The 24884-nt window shown below is 43.6% G+C and overlaps 1 protein-coding gene across 3 annotated transcripts in view; it reads left to right on the forward strand.

Moving 5' to 3' along the window:
• LOC139288410 (copine-9-like) overlaps positions 1-9167 on the forward strand; it is a 56638-nt gene extending 47471 nt beyond the window's left edge. For all 3 annotated transcript variants that reach the window (XM_070909694.1, XM_070909695.1, XM_070909693.1), the window contains 4 exons: positions 2232-2334; positions 3044-3101; positions 5142-5215; positions 8985-9167. In XM_070909694.1, coding sequence (XP_070765795.1) covers positions 2232-2334; positions 3044-3101; positions 5142-5215; positions 8985-9167 — 418 coding nt within the window. The remainder of the gene's footprint in view (positions 1-2231; positions 2335-3043; positions 3102-5141; positions 5216-8984) is intronic.
• The last annotated feature ends 15717 nt before the right edge of the window (positions 9168-24884 follow it).

The following is a 24884-nucleotide window of genomic DNA, read 5'->3' on the forward strand; positions in this document are numbered from 1 at the left end:
GGCACAGGTTTCTTTACAAGGTTATCAATGTGAGTATGGAATGTTGGAATGGCATGATATCTGGAGAAAGTTATCAATTAGGCTTTTTTTTAAATTCTAAGTTAATCTTTATTGGTTAAACGGTACCTGCAGTTTGTGGAAGACAGTCTGGAGGTCAATGAGTTAGACGGGGCAACTGCATCGATAACTGTGTCATCTGAGTACGAATTCACCTTCGCTGGCTGGACGTTCCTTCCCTTATTGTTCATAAAAATGGAAAACAGAACAGGCGCTAACATAAAGCCTGCCCTGCTGCAGCTTTTGTGATCTTTAGGACTTTGGATTTATATTGCTGTGATTGTGTCCTGACTTAAAACCAGATCGGACATCGCTGAGAATATTGTTTTCTGCCAGAAACGATTTCATTTGTGAGTTTATGAATGATTCAAATACCAAAATGGATCATTTAAATAGCATGATAGTTCCAGATTTTTAACGGTGATTGGCCCCCATAGTTTTGAGCACTTTAACAATTTCAGAGATACCTTCTGAGTTATGGTCAAAAGGAGAGTAGAAAAAAAATCTGACCCATAACCAGCCACTAGTACCACTAATCCCACACCGTTAGTCTAGAAGCCAATGGGCAGTTGATGGATCTCTTTGTCTATGTTTGCACCTTAAAGACCTACAATATATGACAGGTTAATGTAAAAGTAAGGATTCTGCTGCCACAGATAATTCCATGTTTTTGTTGTGTTGTGTTTTGTGTTTACCGGGTTGATTGACCAGAAGAGTGTTGGACATCTTAGAACACGTGTCAAGATGCATACATGGCAAGAGGCATAGAGGTGGCATCGAGATCACCCACTGAAAAAAACACACACAAGAAGACAGAGGCGCTAACACACACACACACAGGCTCATCCTACCATGATGCTAAAATCCCATACACACACACACACACACACACATACACAGAAACATAGACTAACATGCTATGATTAGATTCTGCCTGCTTGCAACAAATACACAAACAAACAATTGAAGGACACACACACATAAGAATCAGTCAGATGAGTCAGTCCTCCAAGCTCATCTGGCATCAAACCAGAGCTGATATTTGGCAACGTGGATGCATCATTTGCTTTTCTCAACGCCGTGGCGGAAAGGGAATAAATAGCGGCGGAAAAACAAGAAGCAGGGTCACGTTATTTTCTTCCTGCCGTGTTTGCGGGGCTTGTTGCTTTCGAAGGGTCGCTCTGTTGCTCAAGGTTGTAGTTTTAGGTAGTGAACAACTCAGCGGTCTGGCTTGGAAACAGCATCCTAGAATTAGGATTGCCATTGTGTGTGGTGTTACATTCAAACAGTTGTGGAAAGTACTTTTACTCAAGTACAGGACATAAGTACTAATTTGAGGTACTTGTACTTTAAAGGTCAAGGTACATTGTACTGCTATGCCACAACAAATCAGAGGGAAGCTTATCTTAAGCAGATACAATGTAGATATAAGGCCAAGCTGCCTACATCTACATTGTTTTTTGTTTTTTTTATACACATTTTGGGGTCTAAATGAGTCATGGATACTGTGCTTGTTTTTTGCCACTGACAGGCTCACATTGTTATTCTGAGAGCACTCTTCAACAGAAAAGGTTTCACATGGTTTTCACATGTGATTTATTTCCCACAATCCATTGTGACTACTTATTGATATCTTGTGGGGTTGAAAAATCCATTCATTTGTATATAAAGGCATATGTGAAGAGCATGACGTTATCTCACAGCAATCAGACCAATCCCAAATGGTTTTTCTCCACATTGGCACGTGTGCACTGATTTTGCATGTTTTGAGTTTTTACATGTGAATTGCACAATAGCTAGTTGTGTGGGACAGTGTTGTAAGAAAATTGTATAACGCAGTACCATCAGGAGATTTGATATATTTCAGGCAACAAATCTGTCGGGGATTGCTGGATCTTCCCCAAATCCAAAAAGTAGCAGGTCCAAAGCTTTATAGATCTGCCGTGTCTGGTTACAGTTGCTAAGCTGTGATTGGACAGGCGCTGTTCGGGGGAAGTAGCATGGCCGATGGGCAGCAATGCAGAGGGAGTTGACCGAGAAACAACGGAAATTCATCAGGAACCTACATCTAAAAATATATGTATTTATAACAACAACCTAATTATATGCAATTAAGTAATGAAGCGGAATGTTGGCTCTAACCTGGGTACATTTGTGTGTGTGTGTGTCCCCAGCTGTGCAACAGAGATTACAGATGGCTCTCAGTACTTTGTCCTGTTGATGATCACAGATGGAGTGATTTCTGACATGGTGCAGACCAAAGAGGCTGTGGTCAATGTGAGTAAACAAACACACAGCACACTCGTTCAGGTCTAAACAAAGAGACTGACGGACATCAGGGCGTTTACCTCAGTTTCTCCTGCTGCTGATGTTCATCCCGGCATCATCTTTTCTTTTGTGTGTGTTCTGTGGGAGGTAACATCTCAGAAATAAAGTAGAAATACCAAAATCTAAGTTTCTCTTCAAGATTCAAGTCAAGAAGAGTAAAAAGACGGTTTTTTTTGCTCTCATTGTAATTGGTCTCACTTTTGTGGAGAGGTCAATTGTTATTTCAATTGCCTGTCAAATTAATGTTTCATTCAATTAGGTCGGGTCTGAGTCATTTCTCTGATGGCAGGCAGTGTTATTAGTTTTTTTTTTTAATGTATGTTCTCAGCCTTAAATTCTCCAAATTATACCAGTCCTCTGGGTATTCTCCTGGTGTACAACTTTGGATTTTGTAGGTAATGTTAATGTTGATGACACCCATTGACACTCTGGTCGGGTAGGATGTTGGGTCAGGTTTATAGCCTCACCTCTCAGATTAAGATAAGATACAAAGGAATAACTTGTTTGAATGAAGACAATGCTCTCTACGCCAACATAATTGAACTCTCTTGAAGGCCTTTGTTCGCCCAAAGCTTGCACATGTCTAAATGCATCCTAAGGATCGAAGGAATCCACTGAACTGATTGTCGGGTTGGCTCTCCTTTTGTCTCCCATGCAGGCAGCGTCACTTCCCCTGTCCATAATCATCGTAGGTGTTGGACCTGCTGAGTTTGATGGTGAGTGTTCCTATTTTGGTAATAGGCCTATTTTTCCTATAACATTTCTAATACAATCACATAAAACAACAAAATGGCACCTTAAAGGAATCAAAGAGCTGCCTAAAATAACTAAATGAAACACATGAAGATTCTCAATACCTGGGGTAGCTCAGAACTTACACAAACACACATTCTTCTTATGAGGAAGCCCACAAAAACATAACCTGTTTTCCTTGGCCTTGGAAGTAATTGCATTAACACACAGTTTAATCCATTCCTTATACTTTAAATGCATTTTTTTTTCAAGCATCACTCCTGTCCACGCCTGTCACGCTTAGTTAGGGTTTCTAAGCTGTGATTGGACAATGCTGTTCGGGGAGGGGTTGAGGTAGGAGACCCACCCAGCACCATGAGCAAGCACTTTGGCGACTCAGGACCCAGGAAACCAGGAAGCCACTGTAGCCGCTGTATTATAATTGGTTCTTTATACACACCAGTACGCTGTTCTGCATCCTGGGAGGGTTGCTCAAGTGTGCAGGCATCTTACAGCCTGCAGATCAATGACTTTTCAGTGGGGACTGTTTGTGTGTGAGTGTGTGTGTGTGTGTGTGTGTGTGTGTGTGTTACTGCTCAGCAGGGTGTGACGGCTTTATGCCCCGTCATTTTCTACTTGTTTAAGCAATCACATGGTGAGATTGGCAGTGAAAGCGCTCAAGCATGTTTTGGGGTCACAAGATCAAACTGGTTTAATAGCACCTTGGAGTGTCTGTGTGTGAGTACACCTTATTGCCATGCTTGATCGCCTTTGTGTGTTATGTGCTCTGTCTTGAGTCTGTGTACTCCATTTCTGAACATGTTTTTAAGCTCCCAGCTTGTCAATTTGAGTATTATGCATAACTTCTGACAGCATCCCGGGCAGCAGTTGCTCTTCCTCATCTGTCTTTTTCACTCCTCTCTATATTTATTTGCATTTTCTAGATTTGTTGTTAATCAGAGTAGCAAGCTTTCTTTTTTGTTTTTCTCACTATTGGAGTCATGACGGATCCCCGTCCTGGCGGAGGCAACCCGGGGCTCCGTTGTTTACACCAGGGATCAGCTGATGAGTCTCCGGCAGTGCAGCTACAGACTAGTGGCTTTGACGACACATGTCACGAAGTCACTGGAGGTGCTAGTCCTGAAGCACCTTCCGTACATTAGTCAAGCCATCACTGGACCCTCTGCAGTTCACCCACCAGCCTCCCATCTCTCTGCTGCACAGGGCTTATGCTCACCTGGAAGAGGGAGGCAGCACTGTGAGAGTCATGTTCTTCGACTTTTCCAGTGCTTTAAATACCACACGACCTGGACTAAGCTATTGGACATGCGGGCGGATGCTGGATCGCCAGCTACCTCACAGGTCGGCCACAGTTTGTGAGTCTGCAGAGCAACGTGTCGGACATAATAGTGAGTAGCACAGGGGCGACTCAGGGGGTGGTCCTGTCTCCTTTCCTGTTCGCACTCGACATCTCGGACTTCACAGTCCTGGTACCTGCAGAAGGTTTCTGACGACTTGGCCATCGTGGGCCGTAACAGCAGGGGACGGGAGTCCGAGTGTGGTGGACAGTTTCGTGGAGTGGTGTGAACTGAATCGCCTGCAACTCAACCTCACAAAGACAAAGGAGTTGGTGGTGGATTTTAGGAAGCAAATGACCCGTCCAAACCCAGTCAGCAGCAGGGGAACAGGAATAAAAGTACATGGGCATCCACATAGACAATAAGATGGACTGGACTAAAAACACAGAGGCTCTGTACAAGAAAGGTCAGAGGCACTTTTGAACTATAGAGCTTTCCCCATGTATGGCCAGATTTTTTTAGATTTTCCGACCTGTATTGCATCTGTTTTGGTGCACAGGTGTTCTAACCATTCTCCTTTTAATGCCTTTTCTCACTCCCCATGTTGTGTTCCACTTCGGCAATTACATTCTGAAATGCAAAGGAACATCCGGTGCCTTCTTTGTATCCCCCCTCTGTGGTTCCAGTACTGAGTCACTCTCTCTCTGTCGCTTTCTCCTCTTTTAGCTATGGAGGAGCTGGATGGCGATGAGGTGAGAGTGTCCTCCAGAGGACGTCTTGCAGAGAGAGACATTGTACAGGTACTCATCATAATTCTATTTAACTATGCTTAACTACTTAAGCACGTTTCTGTCAACAGCAGCAGCATGGGGGAGTAATCCCAGGAGGGGATACAATATCCAAGACCCGTCTATGGTGGATCACTGAACAGGCTCAGTGTCTTGCTCAAGGGTACAATACCATGATTCCACACAGCTCAAAGGTCCACCTGTCCAATGTAACATCAGCAAGGTCAAAAGGGTCAATTTGAACCTATTTAATTCCACATTTTTCTCAGATATTTACCTACAAGTTATAAGTCAGACAGTCTCATGAAAGAATATGATTTTTTTTTTAATTCAGGGGAGAAGTTAGTGAAAATGGCTGTTACCTGTAATTTGTCTAATTTCCCCCCGGTGATCAATAAAGTATTTCTGATTCTGATACAGTGTCCCTACATTGGCATTGTGGGTTACTTGCCTTGTAATGTTACAAGTAGGCTTGGAGGGTTCATAGAGCATGTCCAAAACCTGATTTAAAGTCAATCTAAATGAATGGAGAGAGATAATACAATAGGTAAATGGATTGATATACTGTAGAGTGGCTGTATTGTAGTGGTTGATGCAGATATAGATATGTTTTCTCTATAAAAACTGGCTTAACAAAGCCAAAGACATTTCCTTACTGAGTCAGCCCTCAAAGACTCTTCATCTATCATCATTTTTTCAACAAGAGTTACATGTGAGCAGTAAGCAGGTTGTGCAGGTGGAGGTTAATTATAGCGTTCTTACCAAAATACATATGTGTTATTACTGTTAAGTATGTCTTGATTGCAATTGTAGTGTCCATATTTACATGTACAGTTTAGATTAAATCCACTTTCTTGAGTGTGTAGCACAAGATAGCTGCTAAATGGACAGGGTTCCTGTCACGGCTGGTGGTGCAGGGCAGCAAGAACACGAGGAATAGGACTCAATTGCAGACACAGAGGCAGAGTAGATGCAGTGCAGGGGATTTATTGAGCAAATCCAGGGAGACAAAGTCAGGCAGGCAGTGATCAAAACCTGGGAAGCAGTCCAAAAAGGCAAACAGATCAAACAAGGACCAAGAATCAGCGTCCAAAAAACAATCCAAAAGTCCAAAGATAACGAGGGGCAGGTGAAACTAATCAGGACAGGTGAAGACAATCACGCAGGCGGGAAAACAGACAAAGACAGCAAGTGAAGTAGACCGAAAGGAGAGGAGAGTAAATTAACAAAATAAAACCGGAAACATGAACATAAATGACTGAACTAAGCCCACATATGAAGCAAACTATGACAGTTCGTAAGGAGTAGTTTGATATTTTGATATACAGCCTATTTCAGACATCACCCAACACCTCATTGCATAAGTATGACGGCTATTACATCCATCCATCCATTTTCTTCTGCTTATCCGGGGCCGGGTCGCGGTGGCAGCAGGCTAAGCAAGGTAGTCCAGACATCCCTCTCCCCATGTCCTCCTGGGGAGTCCAAAGGCATTCCCAGGCCAGATGAGATATGTAATCCCTCCAGCATGTTCTGGTTCTACCCTGGGGTCTCCTTCTAATTGGACATGCCAGGAAAACCTCCAAAGGAAGGCGCACAGGAGGCATCCTGATCAGATGCCCGAACCACCTCAACTGGCTCCTTTCGGCGCAAAGGAGCAGCGGCTCTACTCGGGGCTCACTGTCTGTCTGTCTCCCATCACCCTATCGCTAAGGGTGAGCCCAGCCACCCCACAAAGGAAGCTCATTTCGGCCGCTTGTATCCGCATTCTCATTCTTTCGGTTACCACCCAAAGTTCATGACCATAGCTAAGGGTTGGAAGGTAGATTCAGTGGTCAATCGAAAGCTTTGCCTTCCAGCTCATCTCCCTCTTCACGACGGTTCAGTACAACGCCCATATTTCTGCTGATGCCACATCAATTCACCTGTTGATCTCATGCTTAATTTTACCCTTGCTTGTGAATAGGAGTTTTTGCTTCCATGACCACCGAAGCTGCAGCCCTTCTGGCCTCCCGGTATCTATTTGCTGCTTCAGGAGACCCTGGGCTAACCAAGACAGAAAGGCCTCCTTCTTCAGCCTGACGGCTTCCTTCACAGCTGGTGTCCACCAATGGGTTTTTAGGTTCCCGCTACGACAGGCACCGATAAACTTGGCCACAGCTCCTGGCAGCTGCCTCCACAATGGAGGCTCTGAACATGGCCCATTTAGATTCCATGTCCCCAACCTCCCCCAGGATGCACGAGAATTTCTTCCAGAGGTGGGAGTTGAAGACACGGGCCCCACCAAGATGTTCCCAGTTCACCCTCACTACACGTTTGGGTTTACCAGGACTGTCCAGCTGCCTCCCCAGCCATCTGATCCAACTCACCACAAGGTAGTGATCAGTTGACAGTGTCCAAGACATACGGCTGCAGATCTGATGATGCCACCACAAAGTCGATCATCGATCTTTGGCCTAGTGTTCTGGTGTTCTGGTACACTTACTGGTACACTGCTCAAACATGGTGTTCATTATTGCCAATCCATGACTAGCACAGACGTCCAATGAGAAAGAACCACTCAAGTTCAGATCAGGTAGGCCGTTCCTCCCAATCACCCTCCTCCAGGTTTCCCCATAGTTGGCCACATGAGCATTGAAGTCCCCCAGCAGAACTAGGTGGAAGAGTCCATACATAGCACCTTTTCCAGGACGCCACCCAGAGACTCCAAGAATGCCGGGCACTCCGAACTGCTGTTCGGTGCATAAGCACAAACAGCAGTCAAGAGACTTCCTCCCTCCGACTTGCAGTCACATAGAGGCAACCCTCTCCGTTCTCTGGGAGAACACCAACACGGTGGCGCTCAGCCGGGGGCTCGTGAGTAACCCTAACCCGCTAGGCGCCTCTCACCCTGGGCCACTCCAGAAAAGGAGACCAGTCCAGCCCCTAGCCAGGAGTTTGGTTCCAGACCAATTACATATCGGTCTCATGTCTGAACCCCTCAGTCAATTTTACATTAAAGTCAAGACAATAATATTACAAGGTTGGACAAACTCTGTTCACAGGTGTTGGGGCGTACTACTGCATATGTGAAAAAAAATTGTATTAAGTTGTACGTTTGTGGCTCCAGAGGGAGCTGTGTGAAGTCTGATAAATGTTCTCAAGCGATGTCACTTGAGTCAGCATCAGTTGGGTATAACACAAGTTTGAAAATTAAAACAATCTGGGTGAGTGGAGTTAAAACGAAGAGAGCTCACCAGACCACTGTAGCCTGCTCCTCATCTCTACTTGAGGCTAGAGGCTTGAGGCTTCATTAGCTGCTACCACCATAACATAACCGAATCTCCGACTGCACTGTTGGAGGTCAAGAAAAACGATGCTACAAGAGCGCACTTTCAAGTTGCTGAGGAGGTTTTCCTCATGTCAGGTCAGTCTATAAAACAAATTTTTCCCCTGGTGCAGGGCAAAAGAGGTAAAAAAAAAAATATTGTGTGACCATAATAATCATGCCCTGCACTCTCTATATTTTCAACTTTTATCAATGCCAACAGCATGGGTGAACTTGCGATTATCCAGAATATCCTCAACAAAAAGTACACAAGAGACAGTACAAAACACAAACCAACAATAGGTACATACATTAAAAACACAAAACTCATTACTTTAAAATCTAGATAGATCTTTTGTTTATAATGCCCCCATACGTTATCATATCATAAAGATACGTTGTCAGTCAGGGACCACTGCAACATCTAAATACAGTGTATATTAAAAAAAGCTATTATTTCCCTCCTGCTTCCAGTTTGTTCCATTCAGAGACTACATCGACAGATCTGGCAACCAGGTCCTCAGCATGGCCCGGCTGGCGAAGGACGTCCTCGCCGAGATCCCAGACCAGCTGCTGTCTTTTATGAAGAGCAGAGGAATCGAGCCGCGACCGGCCCTCTCCTCCTCGCCGCTACCGGAGCTACACCGGCACATCTGACCTCGACGCAGCCACGGCCGCTGGTCTCTGCCTCTCCCTCTTCCCCTCTCTGCTTATCTATGCTCACCTTCCGTACAGCTATTTGTCACTTTTAAAGGCGCAGAAGGGTTGACCCGTGACTTGCCCTCTTTTCTCACCGGTGAAGCTAAACAGGTACATCACACCAACGCAGAGAGTGCACATCATCCCTGACTCGCCCACCGCTGTCCCTTATCTTTTCCCCTCTAACTCACCCTGTTATATAGCATCACTTTTCATTTACTGTATGGACGAACAGTGAGACTGAACCACGACTGTCGCTCTCCTCCCTACAGACTATCATTCAAAGCTTGACTTTTTGAATTCCCCTCACCAGACACGTTTGTCCTCAGCAATTGTTGACACTAGTCACATTTGGTAGGAGTCCCAGGACGTGCAAGACACCAAATTAAACTAAAACTAATCCCTAAACCAAAGCAGAGCCAGATGAGCAGGTGACTGTGACATACAGCTCATGGAGACAATTGAGGTACTTTTTTTTTTTTTTTGTAATTTGCGGCAAACACTATACTTTTTGTCGGAGTCATGACTCAGTCAAATTGAACCTCACAGACACGATACACATTATCTCCGATCTTGAATAAACGTGCATAAATCTGCTTAGAAATCATAGAAATAAGACGCTTCTTATAATTGCAGAACTTGCCTGTGAATCATCATATTTAAAAGCAAACACAGCGAATTGACTCCATGGCAACATTGTACTTCTTGTTTATAGCCTCCAAATTATGGGAACTATAGTTTCAAAAATTAGATCCTCCAAATGAAAAAAAGAAAATGATAACATGAGTGACAAAATCCATTAATATTATAACTTAAACAATTTTTATATGTGGGCTGGGGTGCTTGGTGCGCTCAATTCTGTCAGTCACTCCTGACGACCCCTGGTTTTATCCAACCAGAAGAATGGGGGTGACGAGGGGAGTAAGTAAGTAAAATGTTATTTATATAGCACTTTTCAAAAACCTAGGTTGCAAGGTGTTTTACAAAAGGATAAAATAGTGTGCAAAACTCAATCATGAAAACGCCCGAGAGAGTTTGCTGACCTGACTCCCAGGGGGATACTGTCCCACAGCCCGGGACCCCCCCGAACTGAGAATGCACACATGTTTCCAGACTTGAGCGAAGTACAACTAGCAGGCCCCAGTATTCAGGGAGACTTTCTGATGAGTATGTTGCAGACTGAGACTGTTGGCAGGTCTAGTGTGGAGGTTTCCGGTCACATGTTCATTATTACCAGTCACAGACCTTCACACAGACACATGTACTTAGGCAAACACACACACACACACACACACACAAACACACACACACGCCTCTCTCTGCCATGCCACACCCACCCTCTCTTTGCCCAGCGTGGGCTGAGGCTGGGTGCAGATTGCCCTCCTGCTGTTAGAGAAATGCCAGTCCAACCGGCTGCCCTGCAGAGAGGAGGAGGTGGAGGAGGAGGGAAGGAGGGAAGGAGGGAAGGAGGAGGAAGTGGGAGTAAAGGAAAGAGAGATGAAGGTGTAAGGAAAGAGAGGGAGAAATGGAAAGAAGGTCATGAGTATGGAGGAAAGAGACAGTGATGGACAAAGGGAAGAGGAGAGGGTCCAAAGATTAGTTTGTTTAATGCCAGAAGGGGGGGGGGGGGGGTAAAGTTTGGAGCAAGACTATTACTCAGTCTTTAGTTTGAGTTTGATAAGTCTTTGTATGCATAGTTTTGGGGGAAAGACATCTGAGTGAAAGTGAATGCACATTCTCCGAAAAGCAATATACTTGACTTTCAGTGTAATATTTGTCCTATGCATGCCCCCCCCCCCACCCCACCCACCCCCGACCGTCATGACTAGACGTTTTATTCCCAGGCAGACTGGAGCTGTGTACAAAGTGGGCCACAACTGCCACCTAGTGTTCATCATGTGTATAGCAGGGGTGTCTTTATTATGCATGACTTTTGAACCTTCCTATACTAACTCACACAGTACAGACGCGCGGCCTGATGAAACTGCGGCCTGATGAAACTGCACTTACTGCCATAAGTGACGGTAAGTGCAGTGAATTCAGGCATCCCGACAGTTCAGATAACATGTTGATCGTAAAGAACTACAGACTCCAACACATCTATGTCAGCGTGGTGATGGTGACTTAGAGGGGTGTTTATGCTGTTTTATGTGCTGTGTACCTATATTCATTATTTTTTATAAACTTGTAATACGTTTAATTGTTTTTGCATGTTGAGGAATAGATGTGATACAGTGTTCAAGTGGTTGTTGTCATTGCAACTGATCATAAACAAAAAAAAGGAGATATATCTCGAAGTAATATGCATTCTTCTTGCGTCACTACACATTTTCATTTGTAGATTTTCGAACTAACTTGCTGTGTCCGGTGTCTTGCAGAAACATAGTATATTCAGTGAGTGAAACTTGTGAATTTCCCCACGGAGAGACATGTATTTTTGATATTTTGCAATGTTATGGCCTGTTCCCGGGGTCATAAAAAAAAAATATAGACATGTACAGTTTCTGCAAGACACCAACGGTATCAAAAAGTATTGTGAGGACACTTCAATCCTGCGGTGTGATTTTTGTACAACAAGAGCATCTTTGTCTGTCCCTTTATCTTTGTCTTATGGCTGTATGAACATGGTATACGCAGCCCAATGATAACTGGGCGGATATGGTTTCATTGTAAAGTACAGTACAAGATGAAATGTTTCCCACTCGTTTGCTTACAGTAGAGCTATGAAAGCCTTTTACATTTGTGTCTTTAATAATAAATATATTGTATCGTATATTGGATGTTGACGTTTTTATGAATGTCCATACAAGAAGAATATAGAGGTTTGAACTTAGAAACCCTTACCTGTGTCTTTACAAATCTGTTGTGTCCGCACACTTCATTACACACAACCATGCATAATGTGTGCTCCGTAGCTGATTTACAACACTCGTGGATTCGTATCTGTTTCCATCTTGCGTTGAAAATAAATACAGCACCTGACAGAGAGTTGCGATACAAACATAAATGAAATTGTATGGCTGAAAGATCTATTGTTAATATGAAAATAGCTGATTGATTATAGCGGCATACTTATAACACGTGGTATAGTTTTGGTTTAGTTTGCCCGAGATCTATCAGAATCAGAATCAGAATCAGAAATACTTTATTGATCCCCGGGGGGTGGGGGGGATTGTACAGTACCGGTGCTCCCATTAAAGAGTAGAAAGTAGCATAATTTAGACCTAAAAGTATGTACAAAACAAAAATAAGAAATACAAATACAAATACAAATAAAAAAACCCACCTCAACACAAGGGAGGTGACTAGAGATTTTGATTTTTTGGACTTCAATGGTTGAAACATTTGTGATAATCCACTGACATCATTGCAAACAGGAATTTGCAAACAGGAATTTTTATTGCTGCTTGGCAGGAATATAATCTGAAAATGTTTGGCTACTTTGGAAAAGTGTTAGTATATGTGTATGTCGTAAATATCAATAAAGACCCTGTTCGATTGATTTCTTGTGCAGGGACACGTACACGTGTTTTTAAAGTGTGCTATTAATGTAGACACTAGCAAAGGGGAGAAAGACCACAGGTCACTGCAATTGCACAGAGTGACGACCTATATAACATGACTTAAAAGACTGCCTAGATGTAAACGTGCTACTCAGGCAGGAGTCAAGGAGAGACCGGGAGGGGGGGGGGTTCATTCAGAGGGGCTGACAAGCAGCTCAGGAAGTGAAGGACTGCACTGTAGAAACTTGACACATGGTGGAATGGGACTGATCTGCCTTTCACGCAGGTGCACTCACCAAAAGATGACTTCATTTTCATAGCACATCACTCTCCAACAGCTCTGGACAACAACAAGCAGATCCTGATGTCATAACAACATTCTTTTTTTTTTCTTTTTTTTTCCTTCCCAAACATATTTTTTTATGAATGTGTGGAAAGAAGCAAGGAACAACATCTGGCAAAAACACGTGTTTTTTTAAAGGGACCCGAACAAACCCGGTTTTGTGGGACTTTGGGTAATAGGTCAGAGAGGCTTAGCTCAGGGAAACTTCGGGCAAACACAAATGAAGCCTTCAAGCTGGGAAGAAAAAAAGAACACTTGAAGTTTGCAGCAAGATGCTTAAGGGCTACTAGAGTTGGACAGGCTACTGTAAGATTGGGCGTAACGCTTTTTCAATAACATTGCTTTCACTAGGGGTCTCAAACAAAGGCCACTGAGGGCTTTGCACGTGTTCCAGCGTGGTTTCCTCAGACGTTAACTGGAACCAAGAACGAGAGTGGCTCAGCAAGGCTACATGATCGCTTATGAGAGTGCAGAATGACCAAGAGTAAATGATAAAGGAGAAGTAATCGTGTTGGATTTTAAAAGACTCCATAAAAGCACCGGTAGTATAACTAATAACAACAATGTGGCCTTTCTGTTTTTCCACTTACCTCAACACTGAGCTGCTTTACAAAACAGCCTTTTGTTGTTATGCTGTCACAGCTGAGAGGTGCAGTTATAAACCACAGCGAGACGCCGCCAAAGTCGGCACAATCACACGCTGTCTACAGCCATGTAGCGTCTCTCCCGGAGGGCTGAGTCCAATCCTTTTAAAGGAATAGTTTGACGAAATGCACTTATTCGCTTTCTTGCAAGATTCACGTGTCTGTTACGGTAAAGCCACAGTCAGCAGCCAGCTAGCTTTGCTTGGCGTAAACGCTCGTTTAATTCTTGCAAAATGCAAAATGTCAACTTCTTTCTACACTTCTTGATTTTCTTACCTTTGGACAGAGACAGCTGTTTCTCCCAGCCCCCAGTCATTGACTTAGCTGAGCTAAGCTCCTCGACTGCACAGAGACAGGTGTCAATCTTCTTACCTAACTCCCGGCGAGACAGCGGTGAGTGCATCCTGAATCACGCTACTATTCTTTTCATGACGAATGTTAGACATTGGTTAACACTGGTATGACACTGGAGGACACATTCAGCTCCCACTGCACCTTCTTGCTAAAAAGGTATTCACTCACTGTAACGTGAGCTGGTAGTTTGGATAAAATCACTCACTGAGTGGCTGGTATGCTCCTGCCACCAGTGTGCAGTTGCAATTACGTTAACAGCATACTCGGATGACATTGCGTCTTGCGTATTGTACTTTCCTCATTTCAGTCCACTCACAACTGATTATCTCAATGTGAGCGGGCAGTCCGGTCCAAAAAAAACGTGTTTGACAATACATCTCTTCCTCGTCACACAGCTTCTCAGTCTCTTCCCATCACTGGAATCTGTGAATAGGCAGAGACATAACTTAAAGTCATTAAATCATGAGTTGGCCACCATCATGTACATACTCAAGCAAACCATATTTAGATCAGAACAGACGGAGGAGGAAGGGGATACATAATACCCTCATTTTGGAGTTTGAATACAGGCAGAGCTTTGTTCTCTGTGTCTGTAAACAGTTTGGATTAGGACTACAGATCCAGGCATAATATTCTCTGTGGAGCATGGCAGTAGCCATGACAGTGGAAAACACTGCAGCCTCTGTCTTGGAAAACAATATCTGGGACCTGAGGAGTTTTGGAAAACAATGGCGGTAGTGACTGAATTTATTATTACTTCTTACGCCGTAGTAGATCCCAGCAGCAAAAGGTCATTCCATTAAAGATCCAATCCTTAAAAGTTCAAGACAAAGTGACGCAATGAATCCTCTCAGCCCGTGGTTTCTCAGGGGAGGGCCAGAAACAGAAAGGTACAATGAGCTGTTGAATTTCTAGTTGCTGCTCAAGGTGCATTTGCTGCCCCTGTGGTCAATACGCGGGTGAATTTGAGTGAAACCTCTATTATTAAAACACATCTGCTGTTAACCACCAGTCACCACAGAAGTCGCCAAATTATCAGCTAGACTGGAATTTTAAGGATCATCAGTGTGTAACAGTTCTGTGAGAGAGGCTTGGGGTACTCCCCAGTACCCCAAGTAAACTAAAAACCTGCATTAAGTGACTTTTTTGAGCACTTGGGAGCAAAAAAAAAACAAAAAACATTGACATATTACCTTTTATGGTGTACTTCTAAGCAGTTACCTATACACATCCGGCAAAAACAATATATATTTTTGACCTTTGGAGAGACACAGGCTAGCTGTTTTCCAGTCATTATGTAAAGCTAAGCTAACAGGCTGCTGGTGATAGTTTCGTAATAAGTGGTATATTTTCTCTTCAAACTCTCCACAAGAAAGTGAATAAGCGCATTTCCCAAAATGACAAACACCCGCAGAGTTGAGGGGAACTTCAGAGTAACGTACACATATTTATTTGAATATTGATCATGGCACCCTTAAATGAAAATATCGTGCTTTTTTTTTTATTGAATGCAACACTTCACTTATTTCATTGCAACTAACAACTACTTGTTTGCTACTTTACCCCACTTCAGTGATAAACCCTGTACTGAGGAATGCCGTCAAATGAAAACAAGGCCATCTTTTATGCACCTGATCCCCTGGCCCCCCCACCCCTGCGGAAGCATTACAGGGACAGGGGACATTAATCTCACAGCAGGCATTGTGTGATTTTGTATATTTTGATGCCATCTGTGGGTTTTTAGGTCCGTGTAAACTTTTTTTTTCCAAATTAGCATCAGGTATTTATCAAACACCCACTCAGAGAGACAGATGACACTGCTCCATTAGTCCCTTTAAATAGAATATCTCATTTCAGGTATCAGGTTAAATAATAATAATAATAAACCTTATTCCATTTTTAATATTATTATTTTACTTAGCACCGTGTGCCTTCCAACTACACTAACAACCACTGACTGACGCCCTATATAATGATGTCTCTGACCTGACTGGCAGGAACGTACACATATAAATATACAATAAATATTCACATAAAACCATTACCCAAAAATATGGACAATATCTTAATCAATATTTTCACACCCAAAATCGACTACAATAGATATCTTACATGAATAAAAACATCCCACCATACAACCAAACTCCCCTTCCCTACCCACTTCCCCCTGGGAGAAGGAGAACAGGCAGAGGTGAGTTTGTGTTAAAATATCACCTAAGTGTGTGTGTGTGTGTGTGTGTGTGTGTGTGTGTGTGTGTGTGTGTGTGTTTTCTTACCCGTGTACAAATATCTGTATATATGTTTTTACCAATTAATATGTTTCGTCATAACATTTACTATCAATGACCTAGTAACAGCAACTCGCCGTTACATGCATACAGGACTTTTTAAAATAAAGTTACAGAGTGCTTTCCATGGTTGAACCAGGATTAAAACATTTCAGATATAAGATAAGATAAAAACAAAAATAATGATACTAAAATAGATAAGACATGTTGGAAATAAAACGGTGTGCTGTTTAAAAGGTGTCACAGATTCTGCAGATGGTCAGGTAGGTTGTTCCAAAGCTGAGGGCCCTGACCACTGTCACCTTTAGTCTTTAGACCAGCAGAGCCCCTGCCTGAGGATCGGATGCTGGGCTCTGGCTCGTATGGGAGCGGCAATTCAGCAATATAACTGGGAGCTAAACCATGAAGTGCTTGAAAGGTAATCAGTAAATTCTTTAAAAGGTCTGAAATTCTCCTTTGTGAAGACGTACAGAAATTGCTCATGGGGGAGGCTTCAGTTTCAATAGAGGTGAACCGACCTACACAGGACACTATTGGCCCCATGGCGTCAAATATTCCCTAAGAACCAAACCAGTGTGTGTGTAAGCATAAGTGGGCAGGTACTGGCTTGATACCTGAGGTCTGATGACAACAGAATTGGTTCATGACCTTGAGAGGCAGGTGATGAACTCTGGCCTGGTCTTGTTTTTATAGGGTAAACAATTGAAAAGGGATGTATCTCCTCAGTCTTGTCCTGTTTTTTTTTTAAGAGTAACAGAGCAGAAGCAACGATGACAAAAAACGGTTCAAAACATTGAAATAATAATAACTGAATGAATGAACGTGCGACAGTGAACTCTGTTACATATCACATGCGTCATCGTGCCTGAAGTCACGGTTCATTCACCTATCTCTCGCTTTCTCTCTCACTCTTTAACCTTGGAACGTACCCGGACTCACTATTGGCCAAAGTGTCGTGTGTTGCTTCACTCTACATCCACTGTCATCTTGCACCGAGAGCCTATTTACTGTCACACTCACTCGTAAGAACGCGAACGTTTGCCGCTTTCAGTGCTTGACGTTTATCATTTGATCCATGCATTTGACTCAGAGGTGATGCAGTTGTCATAGTTTGGCTCAACAGATACTGGATTTTTGAGTCTGACACAATTATCAAAATCGAATGATGATATTCGGCGGCACGGTGGTGCAGCGGTTAGCACTGTCGCACGGGAGGTGGAGCAGGGTAAAGAGGGTTGGGGTCGCCATCGGTGCGTGAATGTGGGTGAATGAGACCTGATCTGTAAAGCGCTTTGGGAACCATTAAGGTTGAAAAGTGTTGATTTATATATCAGCCGACGAGAAAGATGCAAATTAGCATGCTCAGCTAACCAGCATACTACGTACAGTATTAACCTATTCTAACGTTTAGAAGCGTACAAATATATATTTGCAATGTTTACACAGTTAACTATTTACACATTTATGTTTGCACCGTTAATTACTGACACATTTCTATGTTATTATTGTTATTCATATTTTCATCAGCATCTGAATCCCAATAATCTGTCTAAGTCCTGGTAGCTTCTGATTGGTTAGTTTCATCACGTGTGAGTTAAGAACAAGGAAGTGTTGTGTGGAGCAGTTAAGTGCTCCTTAAGAAAGTTATCCGACTCCCTCCTGCGGTTTCTTCTCATTGTGTGGGTAGTGATCCATCCACCCGCATATCGGCGTTGCCCCCGATGCGTATCATTACCTTAATACATTATTTTGTAGCGTGGATTTAAAGGCAAGTTGTCTGTCACTCTGCGCCATCGTTGCCCTGGTTACGGCATGTTTTTTGGGGGGGGGGTTTTAAGATTTTTTTGGCATTTCTGCTTTATGCTACAGCCACAGTATAGCTAGACAGGAATGATGGAGGAGAGAGAAGGGTGTGACATGCAGAAAAGGGCACTGGTCGGAATGGAACCTGCCCCGCCACGATAATGATACGTGGCACGGTGAGCCACCAGAGTGCCCTGCGTTTTTTTGTTTTTTTTTTATGTTGGTGAATACCTTCAGCTCAAGTCCGCCCGTAAAAAAGAAAGAGGCTATATACATATCTGAATGGGTCAGTCCTGTCAGTAGGAATGAGTAGGCTCCAGTATTTTCTGTCGCCCATGGTGGACTACCCCCAGAGACTGATGCAGTTAGTTGCTGTCGGCTAATGTGCGTAGCCTTCTATTGTTATTGGATCGTACTGTGTTTAGAGTCACCATGTGATGCACAAGTTGACAGCTGACTGAGGATGTAAGCGTGTGTGTGTGTGTGTGTTCCACTTCCAAAGGCTAGGCTACTGCAACCTAGACTTAGTCTATAATGCCTACATAAAAGAACATATTGTAAAATATACTAACCAATTGGACATTGGAGGACATTATTGTAATGTGCCCCATCCTTTATGAGAGGTTTTGGACTGAATGTTAAAAGGAGATTTATCTAACAACGCCTACAAATCATACTCTTATTGTCTCTTTATTTCCTTTACATTCATGTTGAGAGTCTGACACTCTTCTAGCATCACATCATAGCCATCAGTTGCACGTTCACCCTTTTTCAGGTTTCTCGTTTTGAAGCGAGTCAGCTGGAGGCAGACAGGGAACACCCCAGGATCTCCCGGGAGGAGCTGGAGGATGTGGCTGTGGAGAAGGATGTCTGGGCCACCTTGCCGCCTGCTACCCTGCTGCAACTCAAAATTGGCCAATATATACTGTACGCCAATAATTATATTTCTGTAATAAGATATAAAACTGCCTTGTAATCAGGTTCTAGTTTGATGTGAGCAGATTTATGCTTTACAAAGTTTAAACACACAAAAATGATCATGTAAATACACAATTCAGGCTTGTAAAAAAAGTACAAAAGTGTACAAAGTAAGACTCTACAAAGGTTATGCCCTCTGGCTTGGTATGAATGATTACGTACCCTTGAATGTAAGTCAGTATAGGCAAAAGGCAAGGACACTTAATCCATCAAATGGGATGAGACTTGCCAGTGTAACTAAAAGCCAACTAAGCTGTCTAAGAAGTGCATTAGAGGGTGTTTGTGTTTGTGTTGGTGGCAGTGGTAGTGTTTGGTTTGGGGCGGAAGGGTTGAGGTTCTTTGCAGCTTCTTTAAAAAAAGAAAAAAATCATTGCGTAATTCTCTGAGGAAATCTTTGTTCCCAACAACAAGCTGTGTCTTTACAAATATCTCACGTTGCTGTTGGTACTGTGAGTGTCTCAGGAGAGAGTCTGAAAATAGAATGTGTGTGTGTGTGTGTGTGTTGGGCACTTGAGAAAAACAGCAACTTTAGGCAAAGGGTGAAGTGTCCTGTAATACATTTAATCGCCCACAATAACACGTTTTTCCTGGAAATGCGTTTTTTAACATCTCAGTGATGGAAAAACAAAAGCACAACAAGTCACATTTGAATCAGCGTTTTCTCCGTAGCTGCGGCACAGATCTGATCATTTCACAGCCATCAACACGTGAAAAAAAAAGATTTATTTAGTGTCAGGTGAGTATCATGTCAGGTGAGGGGAAATAATGAGCCGTGACGCGGCAGAGCAGATTCAGCCTCGTACGTGCTCCAATCACCCAGTGAACTGCTGCAGCCTCCTGTTTACATGACAGGGTTTAAAGCTGCAGGGGGTCGGGGTCAGCCGGTGAGGCTAAAGCCGCTTACAGCTCTCAACACTCCAGTCCAAAATCTCCAGTCAGGGATCACAACAAATACGGAGCTGCCGCAATCACGTTTCACAATTATTTGCATTTTTTTTTTTTCATTTTGTTCTTGATAACTAGCTTGTTGTCCAAAATGGATAAGAACATAACATGTACTGCCTAGAAAGTATTTACCCATATCTCCCTTCCAGTGCTTCTTGGTGAGCGTGCCGGCTCTGTTAAGGGTAACGTCTGTAATTGTTACAACCTTCGAAAATACACCCAAAGAAGCACACATCTTCTCCATTTCGCTGTTGGCACATTGCAAGCATAACCAGAGGAAATAAATCAATTTGATTCATTAGCTCCATCTGGGGCTTACATAATATGCATATGTGTAGGTGTTTGTGAGTTTGAATAGAGCAGCCGAAACCAATTAGTTTGTGGGGCGGCGGAGAAAAGAACCTCTGTGTGACTTCGTGAGACTCTGTTAGTGAGTGATCGGCACGAGCTCCGCATTTCCTCAAATGTAACATCAAATTAGACTTGTCTTGGGGGCCGAAAATGTGTCACAGAGATGACTCCTGCAAAGCTCAGCCCAGCAAGATCAAGGGCTTCCTAATTTTATTTTGACAAGCTGACTATTGATATGAGCAAAGAAATGTAGTCTGTGTCGGGAAACAGGGAGGCGTTGGCTTGATGCCGTGGAACAGCAGCGACCTTACGGGAACTCTGTCTTACTTCAGGTCAGTATCGACTGAGACAACTGGTCAATGAGCTGTGGTCCATTTCATTTGTAGGGAAAGCTACTGTACTGAGCTAAAAAAAAACAAAAACATTTCAACTCAAAATGTTTTTCACTGACAAAATCACATTAGTTATTTACTGTATGCAGCAGCAGTGGTGGGAATCATACCAGCATAGGCCTTTTTCACAGCAGACATTCACAGGCGTTACTAATAACATTAAAGGCGGCTCCGTTCCATTCAAGTGTCTCAGTAAGCCATCAGAACCACAATCAGAAATACTTAAAATGACACAAACATGACAGTGTGACAGTGTTCAGAAACCCCTCCATGTGTCCGTCCTTTATTTAGCATTCATTATATCTTGCTTGTCTTATTTTCTCTATTATTATAATATACTTCACACTGTGACTGACCAGGTGCACGGCGGTAAGAAAGCAAGATGGGTTTTAACTTCTCTCTCGCACTCTCCTTTGTCATTTGTCACACAATTCATGGTGTTACGCGGCCAAGTGCAACTCTGTAAATGCCTTCCAGGACAGCTTGGTCGGGCAACACGTCGCAGAAACTGCTTCTTTTTTTAACCGTAACCTGACCCCGAGCCAGCATGCACGATACCCTTTAGTAGTAGTACATACAGTCACTGTAGTTTTAGCAGTATTATATAGCAGTTGTCGTAGTAGCAGTAAAAGTAGTATTAGTGGTAGCATTAGCACTTAGTAGTAACTTCAGTTGTAGTAGCAGTAATTTATAGAAGTACAAATGTTAGTAGAAATCAGAAACAGTAGTAGTAGAAGTTGCAGTAGTAGTTGTAGTAGTGCAAATATTAGTAGTAACATTGGTAGCGTTATAGTGGTGTTCTGCATTGTGGTTATTATTTAGGGAAGAAGACGTTGCGACGCCGGGATCTCTTTATGGTTGTCCACCACATTTATTCGGGGCCGATAAATACACAGGGAAATACAACCTCCATGTTCCTTTTCACAGCCTGCCCCAGCACGACATACCTGACAAAACACACGGGGAAATGCGACCTCCTACGCAAATAAAAATAAATACACGAGGCGGAAGTCAGCTTTGCTTCCAGAAGGTTTAAGCGAGCAGCACTCTCTCGTATACAACAGCTATTTTTAAGCGCCAGTTCATTGAAATGAATGTATTGACAGGCTGGGACAGACATTACGACACTGTGGGAAAACAAATATATGAAGAACACAACACGAGAAATGATGGGATGGATTACGATAAGCAAATGGGCAAAAGAACATGACATCCACCTCTCCCACGGGGGAGTTGTACAAAAACGGGAGCGGGGAAGGGACAAAAGGAATTCATACTAGGGGCCACGGAGGAAGAAATGAAGAAGGAGGGGCTCTGAACTTCAACATATATACAGTCTGGAGTTTGGAGGGGCTCCCAGTCAAAGATACTGTAACTGTAACCAGAGATAAGGTATATAGTAGCAGCAGTAGTAGTAAGTGCAGTTGTAGTAGTTAATAGTTGTAGTTGTAATAATACTAGTAATAGTATTAATTGTAGTAGCCTAATTGTCAAGGTAGAAGCAGAAGTAGTAGTAGTAGCAGTTGCTGTAGCAATATTACAGGTAGCAGTAGTAGTATTGGTTGTCTAGTAGTAGCAGTAGTAGTAGTATCAGTGGCAGTATCAGTAGCAGCAGTGGTATTCAACAGGAGTCCTATGCAAACCAGACCTCCTCAGCGTGACATTGTGTATCCTTTTTACGCGGCATAATAGCCACTGACTCTCTACTGTATACAAGTACACACTGAAACACTCCCAGTGTTTACAAGCAGGCTGAAAGTGGATAATTTATCCAAACACGCTGAAAGGTAATCCAACCTACGCAGGCAAATCAAATTAGGTCGGAGCCAGCAAAGTTGCTGCAGCCCGGCGGAGGTGTTTATATGAGGTTTGGCTCAGCTGGAGTGAAAGTAAAACTTCTATTGCTGATGTTATTAGGCGGGCATGTGAACACACTCACTTACCTACTCAATGGCTCCCTCATTCACTCAGCCACTCAGCGGCGGTCACCTGCAACAGGCGAACAAAAAAGAAAAGAAAAAAGAAGCTCAGTGTGCCTTCTCGGCAGCAGAGAGGACTCACGAGCGAGAATGTTGATGTTTATCCCCTTCATTTTTTTTCTTCCCTCCAGGAATATTCATCCCGTTACATGTGTCTGAGCATGTAACGGGATTCTGGTATTTACGCCTGAAAATACAGCACATTTCTAAGGCACTATTACAGTGCGATACCTCCCAATTTACAGTGTGATTATTTGGACAAACTACTTTAACCAGTGTGCCAATACACACGTGAAGACTCCATGGAGCTGTCGATAAGGGACACTCTGGAGGTGTTTTGTATAGAGAGAGGGAGAGAGAGAGACATGTTTTCCTATTAGATGCAGAAGTCTCATCATAAAAAAACAAAAACAGGTTTCTGAAGTCCCCTGTAGGTAGGCTATGGGCCGTGTGGTGTGTTCCAGACAACAGTCTTTTTCCCTGGACCTTTGTTCCAAAGTCAAAACACAAATGTGGAACTATGCGGTTTGCCTCTTCTGCTTGTGTTATTGTCCGTAACCCCTCCTGTGTAAGTATGAAGGAGGCCTATATGGTCACTTTGAAATAACCTACCCCCCCCCCCCCCCCCAATGATCATGCCATTCTCTGACCTCACATCCTGTTCACTAGTACACTCTCAGAATTAGCCCAGGTGTGCACTGCGTGGCAGTGGTCAGAAAGCCACTGCAAACACACACAAACACACCACGAGTCGTAAAACACGCTCACTGGATGCCCTGATGGGGGAATATTATACAACACCGTGTTAAGTGTTCTAAGTCAAGTCTTTGGTTGTTATGGGGGGTATGAAAGTGATTTTATGATCTGGTCTCACTCACACACGTCGTCACTCCTTCCCTCACGCACACACACACACACACACACACACACACGTTCATCATTCCTCCGCTGACGCCGACCTCCCCTTCCGCGGAGAGCCAATTGCGGTGCGCCGAGCAGGCGAGCCTTCATAAGCCCACCCCCGCCCCCCCCCCCTAGAATTTGACTGGTATAACATACCCAGCTCCGATCATGTGACGGTTAAGCGAACTACCAGCCCTCCGCTCTGGAGAGAGAGAGAGAGAGAGAGATAGTGTGTGTGTGCGTGTGTGTGTGTGTGTGTGTGAGAGAGAGAGAGAGAGAGAGAGAGAGAGAGTGTGTGGAGGCGCACAGCTATGCAAAGACCGTGTGGTGAGGTTACACTGCCGTCGCGCACTATTACGCACTGACAGCTACTTTCACGAGGAGCCCACATGTCCAGGTGAGTGCTGCTGCTGGTGATTTAAGCACGTTGGTTAAATAGTGCCTGCGTGTTTTCTGTCTCTCATTGTGTGGAGATAGGACAGCGTGAAGCAGGGCTCTGCGGAGAGAATGGGGAGGGAGGGAGGGAGGGGGGGGTATATTGAGTTAATAAAACCATGTAAAACTAATATTGGGACTTGAGATTTTCTCTTTTTTTTCTTCTTCCTGTGATCAGACTAGCTGTCGCAGTGTTAAAAACATGCCATACCTCCAGAGCTGGTCCTCCATGCATGCATGCTGTCAAAGCCTGGCTGCTGTTGGCAGGGGTTACCGCGGGGCAAACAACTCGGAAACTCGGGGGTGTTTTGCAAACTTTTGAGGCGTCAGCAGCTGTAGACCCCCGGGCCCCTCCGCGTCGTGTGATGTCACGCACCCTTAGACCCCCAGTGCTTGTGAGAGTCAATTAAGTAATCAAATTAATCTTGTAATTACTTTTTTTTTTAACCCCCCCCTCATGTTTTTGTTTATGCGAGAGGCTTTAAAGGGGATTTCATCATCACGTCGAACCCTCCAAAGACACTCATTACATAAAGCCATTTGATAATGTCTAGCATTTTTTTAATCCGTGTAAATATAAATGCAGTGTATTGTTTGTGGGCTGTTTGATGGATTAACCCCCCCCCCCACACACACACACACACACACACACACACACTAAATCCTTCACTCATCATCCCATTGAGATCTGCTGATCTTAGAACCCAAACAACTGGGGGGCGAAATCGCAGACCAGATTTATGACCTCTCTGTTCTG

The sequence above is a fragment of the Enoplosus armatus genome, chromosome 8 (assembly GCF_043641665.1).
Source record: "Enoplosus armatus isolate fEnoArm2 chromosome 8, fEnoArm2.hap1, whole genome shotgun sequence".
Classification (NCBI taxonomy): domain Eukaryota; kingdom Metazoa; phylum Chordata; class Actinopteri; order Centrarchiformes; family Enoplosidae; genus Enoplosus; species Enoplosus armatus.